Source organism: Phodopus roborovskii, unplaced genomic scaffold (genome assembly GCF_943737965.1).
Source record: "Phodopus roborovskii unplaced genomic scaffold, PHOROB, whole genome shotgun sequence".
Taxonomy (NCBI): domain Eukaryota; kingdom Metazoa; phylum Chordata; class Mammalia; order Rodentia; family Cricetidae; genus Phodopus; species Phodopus roborovskii.
Genome location: NW_026126418.1, coordinates 2,347,334 through 2,370,050, shown reverse-complemented (window position 1 = coordinate 2,370,050; position 22,717 = coordinate 2,347,334). Strand labels below are relative to the sequence as shown.

At 40.0% G+C, this 22,717-nt stretch overlaps 1 protein-coding gene across 1 annotated transcript in view; it reads left to right on the top strand.

Moving 5' to 3' along the window:
• The window catches only part of Dcdc1 (doublecortin domain containing 1), a 374,005-nt gene that overhangs the window by 302,102 nt on the left and 49,186 nt on the right, over positions 1–22,717 (top strand). The window contains exons 19-21 of the mRNA XM_051183805.1: positions 12,051–12,174; positions 18,674–18,852; positions 21,008–21,100. Coding sequence (XP_051039762.1) covers positions 12,051–12,174; positions 18,674–18,852; positions 21,008–21,100 — 396 coding nt within the window. The remainder of the gene's footprint in view (positions 1–12,050; positions 12,175–18,673; positions 18,853–21,007; positions 21,101–22,717) is intronic.

Sequence of the window (22,717 nt, the reverse complement as noted above, 5' to 3'; positions counted from 1 at the left end):
ATATCACGAGAGATAATCCTTGCAAGTGGGACACATTCAGGTCTGTTTTATTTTGTTACTAAATCCCAAGAGTGTCAGGTAATGCCTTTCTAGCACATGCAGTCTAGTGTATGCAGTCTCTCACACACATCCATAGTCTGCCACAATATTATAGCTTTGCCAGTGATGCTGTGCTCTGAAACCATGATCTAAAGTGTTACCACTTCCTGTTCCTTCACGGAATTCATTCAATAGGCCATTATATTGGAGTTGTGCCAAAACTGATCAGATTAGAATTGACATAGTCAATTCTGGGCTTTTTTTTTTTTTTTTTTTTTTTTTTTGAGAGGAAATATCATCTATCCAAATTATTAAAAAATAAACCCATTTTTATTCCTTTTGGTTTGAAGGAATATAATAACTTTGGAAGGTATATAAATTTGGAAGAATACTATAACTTCAGTTGTATTTTCATACATGGAGAAGATTTCCACCAAAGCACATTAAGTAGAATTTACTAAGATTAGAAAAACTGTCTTCAGACCATTGGCTACCATGTGGAGTTTGTGCTGGTGTGTGTGTTTTCAGTTTGGTTCTTACACATCTTGTACGTTTGTTTTAGATAATTCTTTGATTAGAAATGCTGCTTGTTCTGCAGTGCTTTGCTTTATACTGAAGAAAAAGAATGGAAGGTGTTAAATAGCTGCTTTCCTAGCCAAGGCAAAATCTGCTGAGGCTTTGCGCGAGACACTGTCTCCACCTAGTGGTCATTGCTGAAAATGCGGCTCTTAGAGTTTTCTGATGCTGTGTTCTGATTTATGTTATGCACATGTACTGTCATTATTGCTGGGCCTGCTAGTGCCATTACAGCTAAGGGTCTGTCAGCGCTTCATTTATAATGCAGAATATTAAGAGGTCTATTGCTTTTACATAAAAGCTCATGCTGTGTTAGAACTTGGAAGTCTAATGGCTTTTGCTTTGTGTGAATGTTTAACCATGTATGCTGAACTTGACCAGCTCGTTTTAAAGACACCCTAATGAGCTGGGGTTACAGAGGCACTACAACCAGAATGACAAATCCTTTTCCTTTCTTGAAAAACTTCAGAAACTGACTACAAAGTGATATTTTTGGCACCAAGCATGTATATACGATCCAGTGCCTTATCTATATATGGAGTCAAGGTTCTGTATTGGAGTCTTCACTCTTGAAGACTAGGTAATACTTGTTACTTTTCTCTTCACATGGACAAAAATACCTGTCATAAACAAGGAAGGGGGGCTTATTTTTTGTTCATATTCCAGAGAATGTCAGTCCACCCTGGCAGGAGCAGAACAGTGAGAGAACCAGGTCTCTCAGCGGTGGCAGGAACATGTGACTGATTGTATCACAGTGGCAGACAAGAAGTAGAAAGCCAGATAGGGGACAGGATGACAGCCTTCAAGGCCTGCACCTATGGGACTGTATCCTCCAGCTAGGACCGTGCCTATAACTCCCCACAACATCCCAGACAAGCACTACTTGCTAGAGACCAAATACATACACACATTAATCTGTGGAAGACATTCGTCACCCAAACCATAACTTTCTACGCAGGCCTCCATATGCCCATGGTCATCATACACAACAAAGTAAACTCAGTCCAAGTCCATGAGCCCTCATATTCTTAACATCTCAACACTGATGCTATTTTTTTCTTTTTTTTATTATTATTATTATTTTCTTTTTATTTTTATTTTATATATCGATCCCAGTTCCCTCCCTCTTTCCCTCTCTTCCACCCTCACATGCACCCCAACCACCCTCCGCTCCCACCCCTCCCCCACTCCATATGCAGGGTGATGCCCTCCAGGAGGGGTCATCTAAATCTGTTAAGTCATTTGAAATAGGGACAAGGACTTCTCCCCTGTCTGTAGGTTAAGGGAGTATCCCTCCATGGGGGATGTGCCCGCAAAGTCCTTTTGTGCACCAGGGATAGATACATCCTGGTTCCACTGTCTGAAGACCCTTAGACTGCCCAGGCCTTCTAGCTGACCCCATCCATGTTCAGGGGGTCTGAATCAGTCCCATGCTGGATTCCCAGCTATCAGTCTGGGAGCCCATTGGCTCCTCCTTGTTCAGGTCAGCTGTCTCTATATGTTTCTGTAGCCTGGTCTTGTCCTCCCTCTCTGCATCTGGATTCCAGTTCAGCTCAGTGTTTAGTTGTGTGTGACAGAAGCTTCTAAGTTTCAGGAGGTCCCATTTATTAATTGTCGATCTCAGTGTCTGTGCTACTGGAGTTATGTTCAGGAAGCAGTCTCCTATACCAATTCGTTCAAGGGTACCTCCCACTTTCTCTTCCAAGAGGTTCAGTGTGGCTGGATTGAAGTTGAGGTCTTTGATCCATTTGGACTTGAGTTTTGTATTTGTCAATAGACATGGGTCTATCTGCAGTCTTCTACACACCATCATCCAGTTGTGACTAAACATATGACAAAAAAATGTAAGGATAGAGGAGTCATTTTTTGATTCTCTTTGGAAATACTTCATCATTATTAATTCAATTTGTTCACTTATTTTACCTCCCGACCAAAGTTTCCCCTCCCTCCTCTCCTCCCATTCCGCCTTCTGCACTTCTTCTCTGTTTCTGTTCAGAAAGGTTCAGAGACCATCAGTCCATGGCACTGGGATGTGTGTCAGTGGGAGGGCTCAGCGTGTGGCAGCCCCATACAGCTGATCTCATCATAGCAGCAGTAGGAAGCATGGAATGTCCAGCCCATCCTTCAAGACCTTCCCCTATGGGAAGGCCCTGCACAGGCCTATTTCAAAGAGTCTCTGGGCTCCAAAAACAGCAGCACCACCAAATGTAGCAAGTGGATCGAGGGTACTGAGTGGATCGAGTGTAACAAGTGGCGGTCCAGTGTACCACTGTGATAGTGAAGGGACCAGACCCTCACTCAGCCCCCTGCTTTAGCAGCCATGACAGGCCTCAGAAAAGACCTAGCAAGACAAAGGCCCCTGACTCAGCATATGTGCTTAGTTTCTAGCCTTCCAACCTTGCAGGAGCTGCCCTAGGTTAGATACCCTCCACATGGCAAGGAACCAGTCAGTAGTTAGTGGATGTGCTTTAAGGCACTTTCTAGTAAAAGTGACGTATCAGTGATGTGCAGAGCATAGGCCATAACATCCAGCTGAGCAATCAACACAGGACAGCTTGTCCAAGCCTGAAAGCACGCTAGTCCTGAGGCTGTTGTGTACCCCTAGACACTCCCCTTGGTCTACCCCAATAAATTCCCTGCCTCGAAGTCCCTTGGTGTCCTTCTCGCCCTGACCCGCCATGTCGGATTGATGAAAGACCTGAGTTAATGCAGTTAACTTGGTAATAATAAAAGACTTGTTGCTTTTGCTTCGGAATGGGTCTCTTGGTGATTTTGAGGTTCATAATTTGGGCACAGCAAAGATCCAATCCTCTCCCAGCATGCAATGTGATCAAGAGTTGGTTTAGACTTTTCTTTTTTTAAGTGGCAACAGATCTTGCTTGAGAATATGGTCATCAAAAGTGTTCAGTATCCCTGTCTTTGGTGTTTTAATTCTACTTTCCTAGTAAACAATTGCCTACAGCACAGTTTACATAGCCAAGTAGTGTGTGTGTGTGTGTGTGTGTGTGTGTGTGTGTGTGTGGTGTGATGTGTGTGTATGTTGCTTTGACATTCAGGAGCTGATTCATTCCCTCTACCAAGTAGGTCCTGAGGTTTCAATTGAGGTCATCAAGCTTGCTGGTAAATCTTTCACCTGCTGAGCTATCCTGCTGGAACTGTGCCTAAGGTTTGACCCATGCTACAGGTTTTTTACAAGGTACAATAGCAGTAAAAAGAAAAGGAAAATTAGAATGGAGCTGTGAAGGGAGAAATAAAGTACTGGAGAGTATGTTATGAATTTGTCTGTAGTTTTACATGTGAACTCAGTCTGTCCACCTTCCATCAAGGCTTGTAGAACCCGCATGTCTTGGTGAAAAGGGGGAGGGCATTTACTTAATGACTCTTGTTTTCGGTTTCTGATGAAGTTTGCCAAGAGAGCCACTGTCTCACACTCATGAATTAAATTATTGCCTCTTCTAAGACCCTCCTAACTAGTTATAATAAATCCAGAATCCTTGCCTCATAGAACAATAGTATATATCAGCATAAAATAATAGCTGGATGGTCAGCCCCATGAAAGAAACACAATCTGGCACCTATTTTAGTGGATTCAAGACGTGTATGTTCTATGTCATGACGTAAATGAGAAAGTTAGCTCTGCTAGGAAATGTGATGTCTTTAGCTTGTAGAATAGGAATCCTAGGAAGACAAGCAAGTTCAGCAAGGTGCATACCCTGAACCCCATACAATCCACCTCTTACATGCCACATAGCTACTTGGGGCTCTAAGGATATCCAGACTCACAGGTTAATAAGAGCCCTCAGTGCTGCTCCAAGAAAAGATGTGACAGTTTATTACTTCAGTGCTGTAACTCAAAAAGGGTTGGCTATGGGGAGCAGAGGAAGACCTGAGTGAATGTGAGCTGTTGACATGGCCATGCCAAGGGTTCTAGCCTCAGATCCATGGAAAATGGCAGTTTCCCCAACCCCAGATTGAGGTCCAGAGCGATGGGAAATGTCCTCTGGTTTGGGTGTGTGTGTTGGTGTGTGTAGAAAATGCCCATATAGCTTTCTATGCCTCACCCTGGATATTTATGGCTTGAAGATAAGCCTGCTCCCTACAGAGACTGAAAATAGTTGAACCTGCCTCCTTGATCCTGCAGAATAGCACAAACCCTGCCCTCATGATTCTGCTGTATACAATAACTTAGCCTCTCTGACCAAGTGTATCTAATAAAAATGCTGAGATTCTTGAAGAGTGGGTTGGAGAAGGGGAACTGCAGTTTCTTGCCTCACCCAGGCCAATCCCTGGAGCCATGCAAAGATGTGGTAACTGGCAAATCCACCTTCAACCCTCACTGCTGCTATTAGTCCTCAGACTCCAATGGGAAGGCAACAACATGCTTTCTCCATTCATTTCAAATATATTTGGGCCACCACCACCCCGTCCCCGCACTGAGGAGGAATGGCCTCATCCCTCATCACAGGCGTGCACCTCACCTGGCCAGCACACTAGAGCTGACCCTCTGGTAGGGACTCAGATGAACAGACCTTGAGGGCCTGAGAGCAGGAAAGCTGTACTCCCTCCCCCTCCCCTGTCAAGTGGCGGCGTGGGTGAGAGAAGGTGCCCCCCATTACCTTCTGCAGCAGGCGAGAATGCTGGCCCTGACCCCCACTAGCTGCAGCACACAGGAGAGCAAAGAGCAAGCTCTGCTCCTCATCTGGCCAGGGCGCTAGAGTTGACCCTGCTGTCCGGGATGCAAGTGAGCCAGCCCTGAGGATGGGAGCAACAGAGCCAAGCCTCCTCCCCTGCCCTTGTCGGCCATGTGGGGTGGCATGGGTGAGGGAAAGATACCCTCCCTTCTACCCCTTGCTACCAGCAGCAATTGAGAGAGTGGGAGAACTAGCCCCGCCCCTCACCAACTATAGCACATAGGAGACCAGACCCTGCACCTCACCGAGGGAGCACCCTGGAGCTGACCCTGTTGTCAGGGCTAGGTGAGCCAGCCCTGAGAGCGTGAGAGCAGGAGAACTGACTCCCCCACACACACAGAGACACACACACACAGACACTTCGCATACCCCCTAAAGCAATCAGAAGAGAGGGGCCAGCACCTTGTCTGGCAAAACCGTAGAGCTGGCCCTGCTGATGCAAGTGTAGGTGACCCAGATCGGAGGACCTGAGAGCAGGTGAACTGACCCTGCTCCCTGCTCCTTGCTGTAGGCTGCCCTGGGTGAGCAGCCAAGGCAGTGCTGGAGAACTCATCTGGGTAGTGAAGATGAGGGAAAGCTGGCATGCTGACCAACACAGCTAGCACCCAGGCCCAGACCAGGGCTATGAGTGGGCCCAATGCAACATCCACCGCATCATCTAAGAATTGTTGGAGCATGTCAAGGGGATGAACCTACAGATCTAAAACAGCAAGATCTCCATGACACAGGACAACAACAGGATAGCCAAGAGGATCCCCAGCGAGAGCCTACTGTTGGTGATATGGTGATATGGCAGAAACCAGAGGCCCAAGCCAGACCAATGGCTCATGGTAATGAACACTGGCAAGCAAAGATGAGTGGACTGAAGGGTAAACTGTGTGTCCCAAGGGCCACACTGCAGCTTCCATGACAAGATTCTTCTCTCTCTTCTTTTTCTTTTTGATTTTAAATTTGGTTTTGATTTAGGGAGGAAGTTGCAAGGGCAGAGGACAGATGCTAATGGGATCGGAATGCATGATGTAAAATCCACTTTCAATAAAAATAAAAGGAAAATATATATTTGGGCCCATATTTTGACTAGTGTGGGCTACTTTCCTAACAGCTTTCCCCTTGGTAGGTAGCAGCCCCTAATTTCCTGGCCCTTATCAGACTCTTACTGCTAAAGTTGTCCATTCACTCTTTTCTGGACAAAGACATTCCTAAAGGCTTCCAAGTTTCATCCCTTTACCTCTGCAGTGTAGTAGCAATTTTTAGTTCTTATGAAAACAAATAGTAATTCTCTAGTCACAACAGTCACTGTCCCAATGGCCTGCCACTCTACTGACATGAGAAGCTCAGAATAGCCAGTAACACTAACTCAAGCTTCTATAGGTTAGTTCGGACTTCTCCATCCCTAGGCAGAAGTCTTTCCATAGTAAAATCAGTATTACAACACTTCAAAGCCAGAGGCTTTGTGAGCAACAGGGGTACTTCTGAACTGGGTCACTGGAAATAAGGGTGTGCCTTCGTCTACTAGTGGTTTCTGGACTCCAAATTCCAGTTATTAAAGATATAATGCTAGACTTTACTCATTCACTACATATACTGTCCCAAGCATAGAGGTTTTCCCTTAAGCTGGACTCGTACAGATTTCAGTGTAGCTTGGGCATTCTGTCAAGCCAGCTACTCCTTGTGTTGATGTACAATGTTAGAAAAGAGAATTTTATGGTTCATTGTTACACATTCTCATCTCTCAGTTTATTCTGAGGCAATGTTAGGTGTGATATTGTCAACGAACATTCTAGGAGGAACACTGTGAGCTTCTTGCTTACCTGGTTGTTGAGAGCCTCTTCTGTGTTCACTGGTGTGCACTGACATAAGATATAAAAATCAAATGCTCAGGGTCCCATCCCTATGACCATCAACAAGCTTCCCCCCAAAAGTCCATGTCCCTTAACCATGTTTTTCAATTTTGTTTTCTTGAACATCTTCACCAACACGTCAAACTCCTAATCACTGCCCATGTATGAACATATTTACACACCTCTTTTATCTATGTGTTTTTTACAAAGTGGGTGCCTACTTGGGCGATGTTTGCCACTGTTCTTCATAGTTATGGGAAGTAGGAGCACAGAGCTATAGTGCAAACTGACAAGTGCTAACATGACATATTATCCTATTCGCAGGCCAGCCTTTGAGAGCCAGCCTGAGTCTCTTATCAGTTTAGACAGCTAATGTTTGCAATGATTTCTTTATTGTTCTGAAATAAAATCCTTACTTAAGATAACCGTGTTATCAGCAATGATGAAGCTAATAAAATAAAGATAACTTTAAAAGTATTGCACTGTTGCTTGATTAGGAAGTTATTTAGCATGCGTATGCTTGCACCTCACCTATGCATAGACTCTCCCGAGTATGGGAATTACAAACACCCAAAAGGCAAATGTGTAGTGTTGGTAGCTCAAATATCATGAGGGCAATAGAGTATGAAACAAGAGAGTGGCTGTATTGATGGACTGTGAATCTTACATGTGTATGAAAGGAACTGTTGCTCTGACAAGGAGGTTAGAAGTATGAAAATGTGATAGAGGCAATGATTTGGAATAGCTGGTGTTTCTAAATGTCTGCAGATATTTGAGGGAGGGGTGTATATGGAGATATTTGGAGGAGGGGTGTATGGAATAAGAATAATATAGAAAAGGTTACCTCTAGGCCCCAAGTGATTTGACATTTGGAGGATAAAAGTGCCACACAAAAACCTGTCAAACAAAAACAAAAACCAGGATCTTGGAGATGGTCAGGTACTCAAAATAGTAAACAAAATTGATGTGAGCTAAATACACACATTCTCACCACTCCATCCTGCAGTGGCAGGAGCTTGCTGCCTTCTGGGGTTGTTCTGTAACACTTGAACCATTTAAATGTATTGTTCATTCTCTGTTTCTTTTTCGACACCCTTCCAGGTAATTGGATGCCTACTATCTTTTATGTAGCTAACAATCTAGGGTCAGTATGAGAAAGATGATACAGAATGTTGATACAATACCTAAAGGGCTTCACTAAGGAAGGAGGGCAAATGTAAGATGGATTGAGGCTCTATCCTATCACTACCCTGGGTTCTAAGAGCTCCCAGCCTCACAGCTCTTGGCTGGTTGGAAATGTTGCCATCTCTTGGTTTCTGTGCTCTGCACATTTGCAGTAAGTTTGCTGAAAAGGCAGGGACTTCAACATAAGATTGATATTACATATGATTTGATGGGGTTGGGGGACCTTAGAAATTTCTTGGTCTCTAGAGATCATCATCTTGCTTGCAAAATACAGATGATGTACTATTCCTGTGTCATTTATTCTCAGTGATGGATTAAAGACTGTCCATAATTTTATCCTTCAGATCAGTTTGACTTATATACAGTGATTAGTCTCCTGCCATAATATTACATTTTATTGATTAATATTGACTTAAAAGTGCTGTGTCTTTAATTATAAATAACATTGTTGTATTTCTTCTTAAATAACCAGAGACTGAATTAATTATGAAGGTTTTCAACCTGTCATAGAAATAATTAATTGGCTTCCTCTACCTTAGGATTTGGAATGTTTATATAGCACAGAAATACTCTTTTCCATGACCTTTTCAATTATGTGGCGAGAACATGCTATCTACTTCCTACATGTGTATCTCAAGTCTGAATATTTTCAGAAACTACATTATCAGAATTCTTTTTTTAACTTTCTTCTTACTTATTCTTGACTCCACATCATGCATTTTGATCCCATTCGTCTTGCTTCCCTTGGTATCCACCCTCTGTCTTTGCAACCTCTCTCCAAAAATAAAAGAAAATTTAAGAGGAAAGACAGAAAGAAAGAAAGATAGATAGATAGATAGATAGATAGATAGATAGATAGATAGATAGATAGATCTCATCATGGAAGCTGTAATATGACACAATGAGTTACACAGTTTACCTTTCTATCCATATACCTTTAATTGCAAGTGTTCATTGTAAAGTCATTGGTCTTGTTCGAGGCCCCTAGTTTCTGCTACACTGTCGATGCTGGACCCCCACTGGTACTCCTTTTGGATATCCCATTGTTATCCTGTGATATGGAGATCCTGCAGCTTCGGGGCTGCAGGACCTGCCCCTTCAGTGCTCCTGCAATTCATGGGTAGGGTGGATTTTGGGGTGGACCAACTCATAACACTGGTTCTGGACTGGGTAGTTTGCAGGGTTGGTCAACCCACCAGCTCTCCCCCATCCTTGCCACCAGGGTGAGTTCTCTGGCATTGCCTGGCTAGTTCGTCCCTTGCAGAAATGGGCGGGGCCAGCTCTTCTGCTTTCGAGTGCTCTCAGGGTCAGCTGATTCACACCTAGACCAGCAGGGCCAGCTCTGTTGTGTTGCCCAGGCAGGTGCAGGGGCCACTCTCCTGAGAGCTGCAGCTGGTGAGGGGCAGGAACAGCTCTCCCAAGCCACCTACCTCAGTCTGCTCCTCACTTCTTTCACTTCTCCAGATAGGTCCCTGTCCCCAGGACATGAATCCATCTCTCTGCCTGTTTCTCTCCCATACCATCCATTCCACACATTTGCTCCCTAATAGTGCCTGTGCCACCAAGCAGGCCAATGTTTTCTCCTTGGAGCCCTGAGCAGACACTGGCATGCATGTGGGTCTCCCTGTCCCATTCAGTCTGTCATGGAGCTGGGCAGGACGCTGCTTTCTCCTACTTACCAGTAATATTCACAGTCTATCCTTACTTTTAATCTTTTCTATAGCAACTGCTTAGTTTAATTTTTGATTTTAACTTTGGTACAATTTTATTAATCTGTACTTATTTGCAAGAGATGTAAGAATTCTGGTTTCTTAAAAATAATCACTTTTTATACTTAATATTTAAAAGGATGCTCGCATTGAAAACTAATTTGGGAATTTAAGAAACCATATAAACAATCATATCACAATTAGAGATTTTACTTATTTTTATTATATTTTTATTTAAAAACATTTTTTCAATCATTCTACTGATTTTCTACAAATTTTAGTTCTATTTGAATATTATTTCTTCCTATATATTTCCTATGAGACATTTCAAATTTTTAAAATATAATTATTTAATAGAGTGCTTTATTGGTTTGCCTTATTTAGACTTATTTAACTTTATTTTGTGGATATGGGTGTTCTGATTGCATGTATATTTGTGCATCATATATGTCCAGAGAGGCCATTGGATTCTCTGGAACTGCAGCTAGCTACAAGTGGTTGTAAGCAATCATGTGGATGCTGAGACTTGAACCCAAATACTTAGGAAGAACAGCAATTCTCTTAACTGCTGAGCCATATTGCCAGACCCTCTGTTTAACTCACAAACAGCCCTTTAAGTATCAGTTTGCTTTGGCTGTAATTCTAGGTATGCCCTATAAGTTTTCACAGACATAATTTTAACTGCTTACCAAATAACTATTGGCCATTTTTTTCTACAACTGGTAAAATAGCATTTTGAGAAAGATGCTGTGATTTTAAAAATATTACATTGTTGATATAAAATTTGAACTTTTTGTGTACATATGTGTATATCATTTGCCATGATACATGTGATTTTAAAGTGTTTTGACTGTTTTTGTATATGTATGCTTGTAAACATATGTTTATTTTGTATATGTATTTGTTCATGTGCCTTAATGTGTATGTGTATAGATCAGATAACACCCTTGGGTGTTGGTCCCCCACTTACACTTGAGGTAGGGGTCTTTCTTGTTTGATACTGCACTGTGTACTCCAGTTAGCTGGGCAACAAGCCTCTGGGAATACCCTGTACCCAGCTCACATCTCCGTGAGAGTACTGGGCTTACAGATAAGGGCTACTGTAGGAGAGTTGGGCTTACAGACATAGTCTATTATGTTCAGGTTTTACATGTGCTCTGAGGAACCAAATTTAAATCATCAGGCTTGTACTGTCCACATGTGGCTATATGGAAATTTACTTTTTTTGTATGTGGCAAATATTACTATAGGAATTGTGGAAAAATATATTCTCTGTAAGCAGACTATAAGATGTATAAGTAGTAATAATTACATTCACTAGTTTTAATGATGTAATATTTTAATTCATTGTTGGCTTTCAAGACATGATCTTGCTGTCTATCCTTGCCTGGCCTTGTAATCCTCCTGCCCCAGCCTCCTGAGTGCTGGGGTAACAGGTGCCTTATTGCTTAAAGATTACAGGCTGAAGATTGCATTGCCTAGCATGAGTGAGACCCTAGATTCAATAATCAGTACCATAAACACACAGAAAGAGAGAGAGACAGACAGAGAGAGAGAGAGAGAATTAAAGTTCACCTAATAGCTTGAAATCTGCTGGCAATGTCATAATTTCTCCCTCAATAACTATGTGTATATTAGGTTTTCTTTGCCCATGTGGGAGTTTTGCTAGTTTTTTTTTCTATTTTCACTGTTTTTTTCTATCTTTGTATTAGTATTTATGCCATTGTCATTGTAAATGACACTTGCTATATATTGTCTTTTTCCTCATGTTTCTTTCTGTTATGGCATTATCAATTTTGGTTCAACTTAATTGGTTTCCTTCTTTTTACAATTAATTCATTTATTTCTGAGTTACTTTCATTTGTTTTCTTATAAATAGCAAATGGCCAAACTGGGTATCTCAATTCAAACTGTGTCTTTTCCTATTCAATAAATAGCAGATATTCAATAAAAATCAGCAATCTGGAATGACATTTAACCTTGCTACATTGTTCTCTGTTTCATTTTAGATGGGCCATAAAGCATAAAGGGATCCGAAAGCCTGGCCAGTGGAAACACTCCAAAGTTGAGAATCCTCTGTGGAACAAGCTCACCTACATGTGGCCAGTCCTTCCCAATGGCCAGCTTAATGAGGTTGTATGACTTTAGTATATACATATAATGTATATATAGTATATATCTAGTATCTGGTCAGAAAAAGTCCATATACCCTTTGAATTTCAATATTTGAAAAAAAATCTTGTTATTTCTGCTGATTACTGAAAAGAGGTACATAAATCTTTCCCTGTGGAAACAAATTGATCTGGCTTTTTCTTGTAATTCCCTCAAATTTTGCTTCATATACTTTAAAGCACAGATCTTAGGTACACATATGATCATTATGTAGAAACTCTGTCTACTTCTAATAAAAATAATCAATATTCAATGACACTGAACATATTCCATAATTTTGGACATTATATGTCTAGTATGTTTTCTTTCTATTATTTTACTCTCTGGTCTTGCATATTCTTGGAATGGGCCCAATAATCAACTTAGGAAGTTGGTCTGACATCACGGCATCTAAACTAAACCATTTATCTTTGTCTATCCTAACTACACATGTACCTGAATTCCTATTTTCTTTCTGTTTTTCATGCCTTATCTTCCCCTAACCCCAGTCTTTTATTCTTTATTGTGTTTTATTTGCTGCTGTTGTTGTTCTGACATGTTTTTCTCCACTTACTGGTCTGGACATTATTCTTTCTATTTCCATTCTTTTGTGGGGTAGTATTATTGTAACTACCCTGAACATTCCAAATTACATAAATAAATGATCAAAATGCAAAGTTAGTAAACGTGTTTTATCTTCTCTCAAGTAATAGGAATATTGGAATAGTTAACTTCAACCTTATGATTTCTGATATGAGGAATTACTTATTGCCATATGTTTAAGTTTTATCAATAAAATCTCCTCAAGATATTAACTCTTTGCATGAAGTCACTATGTATTTCCACTTCTCCTAAAGTTTTCACCTTACATTTCAGGTCCTCTCCCCAAGGTTACTTTCCTTTTGGTCTGCATGCTTTTTATCTAGTTAGTACCTAATTGATGCCACCTATCTTAAAATGCCTTTAGTTTGCCCTTGTTTGTGTCAGGCTATACCCCAAATTGGTTGGCCCTTACTTGTAAAATGAAGAGAAAGAACTGAGGCATTAAATTAGCTAGAGTCAAATGGATGGACTGCATCTTCCAAAATGACTGGGTTTCGGGGTCCCGCTGCTTCTTGAAATGTTTGGGGAAGAAAGTACTTAGCAAGCAGGGAACTCAAATTAAATACAACCCATTTCACTTCAAGTCTGCGTCCATTTCATTTGAAAGACCCATATTTCCATTCCTTCTTCACATAATTGATTTGGAAGTTTGACATTCATATTGTGGAATTCAGAAGCCTTTGGCATGTGTTCATTAATTTTATTCTTGATTTGAGCTCCAAATTTATGTCATATCTATTATTTGTAATGTATTTAAGTGTTGAAAGGGATGAGAGGGAAGTAGATGTGATCTCTGACCCCCAAGTCTTATTAAGTGTAGGCCGTAAAAGAAGAGAAAATAAGGCAGTAAAGGGAGGCCAAGGTGATGAATAGAGAGTGAAGTGAGCAGAGAGATGAAATCCACATACGAGTTTGTGTGTCCAAGCAGTAAAGGCTGAGTGTCGGGGAAAAGTGATTCAGGCTTGAGAGCCTGAATGGGCCTGAAAATTAAGTACAATATCAAATATAGGAAAACCACCTAAAAATCACTGAACTGAGTAAGTATCCAGTTCTCTTAATTTCGTGACAAGAGCTATTCAAAATACAGTGTTGACAAACAGAAGAGATAACAAATGTAAACACTATGGAAATACAGTGTCTCGGGCTGCATACATGCTGAAAAACACTGACAGCTGGTCTGAGAATCATCCCTTGCAGTCTCCACGTTTTAGATACTACTTATCCTAAAAGGAAACTGTAACATTTAATGAAATGTAGTTATTAAGCTACAAAATCTCCTGTATACCAGAATATCAGTTTTAAAACATATTAAACCTGATTTAAAAAATAGAGAACTAATATATTCATTGGGCTTATTCTAAATAAACCAATAGTTTTAGTTTGTTTATTTTATTTAGGAATTGTTTAGTTTATTTAGGAATACTTTATAGGAATGAAATCTCAGGTTATTTTCTCAAACTTTGAAGAAAAATTATAAATTGAGAAATACAGTTCTAAATCTTCAAAGACAAGGAGTAATGGATTTTTCCTATTCAAGGGTGAAAACATTAGAATCAGAGAGTTTAAAGAGGCTTGAGATTTTGGTATGCATTACAGGATAATAATCTTAAAACTGCAAAGTTAACTACTTCCTGTAAATGGTGTCCTTAATTGGGCCCAAATAATAAAAGCCTGAAGTCAGATATTGAGAAAAATGCTTAGAGATCAGAGAGAAGGAACAAGCCAAAGCCAGCTTTATCTCATTAGCTTCCCAGTAGAAAAGAGAGTTCCTATTTTTTTCCTGCTTATATTCTCTCTGCCCAACCATCTCAGTTCCTGTCTCTGCCCAGCCATCTCATTTCCTGTCTGTCTGTGCAGACCTCCTGATCTTTATAGTTAACTAGGGGCAAGCTCCATCCTTTGATTTTCACACAAGCTTTGTTTGTACAAGCTAGACATCACGACATTTGGATAGACCAATGACAGAAGAAAACTAAAAGTGCATGTTTTATTATTCTCTTGAGATATGACTTTTTCAGTGATCAAAGATGATAAAAGGCATGCATAATGGGGATCTGGAGATCTGAAGATATAAGACAGGGCACTATGTCTCATGTGGACCAAGAACTCTTTTACCAATGATGTACAGTCTTCTGAAACGTCAGGCAATTTTAAAGGAAGGAAAAGGAGAGAAACACAATCCAAAATGAACAAGCAAGAGAGTTGAAGATTTGGTTGTTTGTTGCTAACAGATGACATGGGGCCAATATTGTGCAGAAGCTGAAGCCATTGGTTAAGAGCTGACTTCTGAACCAACACATCTCTGTGTATGAGATGAGTGAAAAGCCAAGCAAGGGGAATTATCCACTTAAGGGAGCACGGGGCCATCAAGGGTCTCCTGACAAAGCTGTGCTGGAGAATGGCCTGAACACAGAGAAGCCCAATAAAGAAATGAATGGGAAGACCAGAATTCCAACTGAGAAAATGGAAGGGGAGAAACAGCCACAGCCAGTTTAATTATCCATGTTTTTGTTGTCTGTCATTATCCTGAGGCTGTATTTCTCTATTTGCATGAAGAACAAAGTAAATGCCTTGAATGAGAAGTCAGACTTGAGGGCAAACCCCACTGATCCCAGCACTTGGAAAGCTGAGGCAGGAAGATTATGGCAAGTTTAAGACCATCCTGGGCTACATAGCTAGTACCATGTCAGCCAGGATTACATAGTGATAACCTTGTCTCAGGAAAACAAACAAAAACCAATAAAACAAAACAAAACTGAGAACAAGAATTAAGATATCTTAATTTTTGTTACATTTCTCTCTCTCTCTCTCTCTCTCTCTCTCTCTCTCTCTCTCTCTCTCTGTGTGTGTGTGTGTGTGTGTGTGTGTGTGTGTGTGTGTGTGTTTGAATGTGCTTGCATGCCACAATGTTTTTTATGAAGGTCAGGGACAGCTTGTGAGAATCACTTCTCTCCTTCTTGTGGGTCCTGGGGATGCAACTCAGGTCGTCAACCTTGGCAACTAGCACTTTTACCTGCTGAGCCATCTTGCCCAGCTAAAGAATTAAAGTATCACAACAGGATGAATTGGTGTTAGTAGCTCAGATACTTGGAAAGCTAATTTTATCATATTTCTGGTATTTCAGTGATGTATAAAAGAAAAAGTCAGAGAGAGAGAGAGAGAGAGAGAGAGAGAGAGAGAGAGAGAGAGAGAGAGAGTCTCTTGGGCTTTTCCTTCTACCTAGAAATTAAAGGACCCATTTGAATGCAGCAGGGCATCCATGGATCTGCACAAATGTCCAGAGTGGCTACCACTGTCAGAGACAAGTTGGAAGCTAAATAGATCAAAACAAGCTAGGAGCTAAACTATGGCATCTCAGATTTGTTCCTCAGAAATATAGTGTTTAAATTACTTTTGTGTTGCTATGATAATAACCAAGGCAACTCATAAAAGAAAGCATTTAATTTGGCTTATGGTTTCAGAGGATTAGAGACCATGGTGACAAATGATCAGATCAGATCAAAGGGATAGTTGAGAGCTCATGTCTTGATCTATAACCATAAAGCAGAGAGAGAGAGAGAGAGAGAGAGAGAGAGAGAGAGAGAGAGAGAGAGAGAGAGAGAAAGGAGAGTTAACAGGGAATTGTGTGGGCTTTTGAAACCTCAAACCCCACACACAGATACATCTTCTCTAACAAGGCCATATCTCCTGGCCCCTCCCTAAAGTTCCCCAAATAGGAACCAAGCATTCAAATCTATGATCCTACAGGAGCCGTTTAATTCAAACCACCACAATCAGTATTGAAAAACTCATAGTTCCAAAGTCTCATTCTATAAATTGACAAGCACATGGGCTAACTGTGAGAGAGAATCATTTCTCCCTCCCATGGTTCAAAAAGAAAAGGGAGCAATGTTAGTAATTTTACACCCAAATGTCAATGTGGAATTAATCTGTGTGTGCATGTGTGGGGTGCGTGCGTGCGTGCGTGCGAGTGTGTGTGTGTGTGTGTGTGTGTGTGTGTGTGTGTGTGTGTAAACCAGAGAACAATCTTGCGTTTCCATCCCTAGGGATTGTCAATTTGTTCTTTTTACAGAGTTTCTCATTAGCCTAGAATTAAAAAGCCAGAAAAATTTAAAAAACTAATGAGAACAGTATCCAGTTTACAGAGTTAGGAGAATAAAAGTAAGAATGAACTGCTAGGAATTCGGTAGCAGGCTGGAAATGTAGCTCAGTGGTAGAGTACATCCCTAGCATGCATATGGCCACATGTTTGATCCAATACAACAAAACAATCAAAAATTAGGAAGAAGAAATAAAATAAATTATAAAATAAAAAACTGACAGACTAAATGGCACAAGTACACAGAAACATCAAAACAAAATATCTGTTCTTTGAAAATATTTATAAGAATACATACATAGCCATACTTACTAAGAAAATTTGGATAAAATGAAATAATACTAAGAATAAAAACAGATATATATATATATATATGTATAGCTGCTGAGATATTAGAAAGATAAAGGGATATTATAAATAACTATATGCTAATAGCTATAGTAATTAATGAAATGGTCAAAGTCTTTGGATAAAAAGTAATATATTAAAAAGGAGTCAAAGAGACCAAAAGGGCTGGTGAGATGGCTCACTGGATCAAGGTGCTTGCCACCAAGTCTAAATGACCAGAGTTCCATCCCTAGAGAACTGAGCTACCTGGTAAGTAGCTCTCTGATCTCTAGCACACCATTGCACACCACAGCACCCTCCCATCCCAATAAAGAAATAAATTTAATTAAAGCGACAGAAACCTGAGTGGTCCATCAGCCATGGGGGGAAAAAGTTAAAAGTCAAACCCACAACTCCACAATAGCCTAGTTTTTCTGATTCAAACAAAAAGCAAAGGAATATCTTCCAATTCATTTCACGATTTTTTTTTTCCACTTGCTCTATGTGCTCTATTTAATCTGTGTGGATAGCAATGGTATTCCCCAACCATCCCAGGTGTGCTCGTAAGCCATTCATGGATTCCTTATTTTCCACATATCATGTTCCACTAATATTCATATCTGACATGCACACTCCTACCAACCCTTTGCTGCACTAAGAAGCTGAACACCCAGCACCCAAACAAACAAAGTAAAACAAAATACCCCAATTGGATTGACACAGTATTGCAACTACATCCTAAGCCTTCAGGACTGTAGTGCCGCCTTGCTGAGTTAGAATCTCATCTTGTGAGATCCTCTACCTCCTACCTTCATTACCGTGATTTTCCAGTTGATGTCTAAGTTAAGTTATCTTATAAGTGTAGATTATTCTGCTCAATTTATAGTTTTATTTCTGTGCCTAAAATAAATAACCAGTAACTATTTGAAGAGTGAGTGAATTAATAATATGAATAAAAGTTTAGATAAATAAAGTTGCTAAATGCCACAACAGAAATGTCTGAAATGTATTATTTCATCATCTTATTCTGCTTTTCAACTCCCCCCCCAGTGTAGTCTGCCCTGCCACCTTGATCTAGTTTAAGATGATATCATTTCAGACTATTATAAAAATTTCTTTTCACACATTTTTGTTTCCTTCACACTGACTACAAACACTTCACACAAAAGCAAAACCAAAGATACTTGAGGTTAATTCACTTCTACTCTTCTAGAATGTTTCTTTCCTTTGATACTTTAAAAAAAAAATCAATGTAAAAGATGGATACTTTTACAACAGTGATCTATTTTAAATTTTAAAAAAATCACTGGATTCTATTTTATGCAAAAAAAAAAAAAAAACCTAGAATTCTTTGGAACAGCTCAATAGATTTTTGCTGAATGAATGAAGGTTTAGAGGAACAAAAGACTCATATTATTTATTGCACTTATATTCTTTCATTCGTTTTCAAAGGCGTTTGATTGGCCAATAGAAGGTCTACTGGTGCCAAACAGCCCTCCCATGAAGAGGCCAGTTTGTAAGACACCAGAGCAGTGTGCCCCTGTGAGACTCCGAATTCTGAGGAATGGAGATAAGAAAAACAGCAGACCCCTCATCATTGGCCCAGACATCTCATCAGGATGGAAATCACAGTAAGAGCAATAACCCATTCACACTCACCTTTCAATACACTCTGCAGGTTCTTCAGAAGTGAGTCTTCGGCTGGAATGTCTTCTGGAGGGATTCTATCTGTCCTATTTGAAGATGGAACAGACTCATGGTTCTATTTATTTTCTGTGTCAGGAGCTTAGACTGATCTCTTCTGTGTTCATCCACACATGAACAGAAGAAGAGTTCGAAAGGCATTGTGTTTTTAATTAGTGCTTTTTTTCGAGTTTTACTAGTGTGTGTAGACGTAAGTGTAGTGGCATCTTGTTCCACCAGTGGATTTGTAATGGGGCTGCATCCTAGGGGCATGGCTTCAGGTATGCAGATGTGACCCCTTATAAGGAAGAGGAGGGACTGGCTCTCTCTATCTCTTGGGTTGTGGTCAGAGCATCCAGAAGGGCAGAGACTGCATCTTTAGGTGAGAGAGACAACGGGCTTATTAAATTTAGCTATTGAATTGCATGATGTTTATTATAAATAATTATTCTTATATCTTTGGGTTATTTGAGACACACAGTTCTCAGGGAAGCATTGATCTGCAGTGGAAAGTTAACCTGCACATAAAACCATCCCAAACATGCTATATTTCTCTACCACTGGAGACAAATCACCTGCTGTCCATTTCTATTTTATGGATTGTGGAAGAGCTTTGATGGGAAAAATGAGTTAAACACATTGTTTCTCATATAATTACCAGCAATGTTACCTCTTGACCTTTCTTCTGAGATATTTAGGATATCTGAGGCTGCTGATAATAGTTTAATATTACTCTCTTCACATCGATTAAATATACTTCATACATCACTGAACAATGAGTAACATTCAGATTGGCTGTCCGCTGAACTGCCTGTAAAGATGATAAAGTAAAAAATTAATCTTCAAAGTAAAGTCAAGCCTGAAATTGAAATCTTTGACGCATACATCTCATAATTAGCTCATTCTGCTCGATGTAAGATGTGAGGGTAATGCCCTTAAAGACAGTATGACTTTTCTCTAAACACTCTAAGTTAACACATCATTTCTATGCCTCTCTACTTTTATGCTTTCCCCCACTATTTTGTACCTTTAATTGTAATTATAAATTATATACAGATAGCATCCTATCACCTTAGTGTTTAAAGTGATTATCTCAGTCAAAGAATTCAAAAGTATTTTGAGGGTTTGACAAATTTGAACAAATATCCTGGCAGAGGTATGTGAACTGCTCGTTGTCTGAAATGCTTTGCTCTCACTAACATGAAATGAATTTATTCTTTAAGTTGAGCTATTGTGAATATCTATGTATGTACATACGTATGTATAGTATGCTGAAATGTATGATAGGAATCCATTTTAGCATCATCTTGCTCTGGCCACAAGCTGTGCTTCAGCTGTGTAACAGCTTACTGTGGATGATTTCCAGGGTTTGGTATTGGTGTTGGCTCCACCATCTACGAAGCCCTGGGAAGACACAGCCCCTGCCTCTCTGTGTCATGATCACCTGCTGTTTGCACACTTCAGTATGCCTGCTCTGTCACATCAAGGATTAAAGCATTAGAAAGCCACTTTAGTTCCACCATTAAAGCCCGACAGCGGGCGCCACAGCAGCTCTCGAGAATGATCAGCTGTATTTGATCCATTTTTCCTTTCCTAAGATACAGTGATTACAAAACTACACAGAGCAGTTCTCTGACTTCAAAATCGGATTGAAGATATATTCCCATCAAGCATTCCTTTTCTGATCATCATTGCTTAAAATTTGTTTAGGTTTCGATTCATAATAGAATCACTATGGGGATTAAACTTTACAGAGAAAAATGAATATCATCTTTAAATTTTTTAATTTACATTTTAGAGTGTTCAGCACTGTGGAAAAAGGATCAGAATATTGCAGATTTTCTTTTACAAGTCCCTCACAGAATAATGTTTCTTTAGCAAGCCATATCATTCAGTATAAAGTATGAAGTTTTACACTTATTATGAAATATAAGGTTTAATATTTTATTCTATTAAAATTTGAAGTTTTATATTTTAAAAAGGCAGATTACTGGCAGCAAATCATTATAAATTAAGCTACCACCACTTTTCCACAAGTTAAGACATGCTGTAGCTAATCAACAATGCCAATAACATGCACATGCCTTGAATTTTTTGTTGCAGAGCTGTTAATGCTGAAAGGCAGGAGAAAAGTCATGCTTCAAACCCTTCTGAAATAGAAAGAAACCAGATTGAATTTCACCACCTTTTGGAGAGGTAAATGTTTACTACTTGAAATGCAAATGCGCTTTGCATGTGAATGCTTGAGTGGTCACACTTAACAGATAGCATATGCACATGAAACATTTCTATATATAAGTTGTGAATATAATGACTGTAGACATTTTTAATCATATGTTGTGATAGGAGGTCATAGCTAATTTATAAAATCTCCCTCCAAAATACAAAATGGGAAAACTCCAGAAACCCAAAAATCAGAATACCAGAGTCCTGGCATTTGAACCTAGATAATTGGATTCCAGAAGACACATTCATTATAAGGTGTTAGAAGTCAGTTGTTTTCTGCTCCACGCTTTAATGCTGGCCAGCATGGAAACTACAAAGAGAGGGAGTGCACAGAATACTGCTTGTCTCAGCCCTCTGTAGCCTGCCTAGCAGGGCCAAATTCAGCTCTAAAACTAGGGTTTCAAAACAGTATAAAGGATAAAGAAAGATTAATTAGCCATTCCTTCTCTCCTGTGACCTGACTGTCCTGATGCAGGATGTTTTCACAGGTGAACATTCACTCTAGGAAACTATGAGTGCAGGAACAAATGCTGATATACCATGGACTTCACTGTAACCACGCAAATATGCAAGGACATCAGTCCAGGGAAAGGAGAAGGCATTGCATTAGCCCTTTTGTTATCAGGCAAATAGAAGCAGAGTAATCCTACCCACTGCTGTGAGTGAGGGACCTCACTCTGTTACACTGCTCCATCAAATGGAGCATGAGACGATGTACTTCTTACTGGCTTATTTCCTTTGAAGACCCGCTCAAGGACATATCTGCTCTCATTATCTGCTTAATTGCTGCACACTGATGAATGAAATAAGAGTTAGAAATGTTCCTGCTAAGTCTAGTTGAGGAGCACAGAGTCATTTCTAGCTCACTACAGTGGTACATGTAGCACCAGCCATGCGTGTCAAGACCTTTCTTTATCCAACAATATTGTTTAAGAAATGGCCCAGCTCATCTGTTAGTTCTTTTTCTCTCTCCCCAGCATCTAAGCATAGCTAAAGGCAACACACTTATTCTCCTATCCCTTCAGTGGCTTTCTGTGAATTAGAACTCCAGTTTGTCATTCTAGAATCCCAAATACCCCTCAAGCTGCTCCTATCTTCTTTCCAGGCTCATCAGATGCCCCAATCCATTCATGTACTCAGACCCATCCTTAACTCTTCTATTTTATTTTTAATTTAATCTTTTTTAGTTTGGAGAATTTCATTTCTACCTCCCTTCTTTCCTCCCAAACCCCTCCTCTCCTGTCAAGTTCATGATCTTTTCTTCTTTAATTGTTATTGTTTTACACACACACACACACACACACACACACACACACACACACACACACACACAGAGTCCCTTTAGTGTTCTTCATGTGTACATGTGTTCAGTGATGGCCACTTGGTTTGGATAGCCTATCTAGGGACTCATTTCTGGAGAAAACCAATTTTCCTCTCAGCACACATTGATTGGCTTATAACTCTTCATCTAGTGTGGGACCTTCTGGAATTTCTCCCATCCATATTGGCATGTTAATTGATATGGTCATTATGCAGGTATTGTTTAAACAACTATACTGTTGAAATTTCATGCATGCTGCATCATGG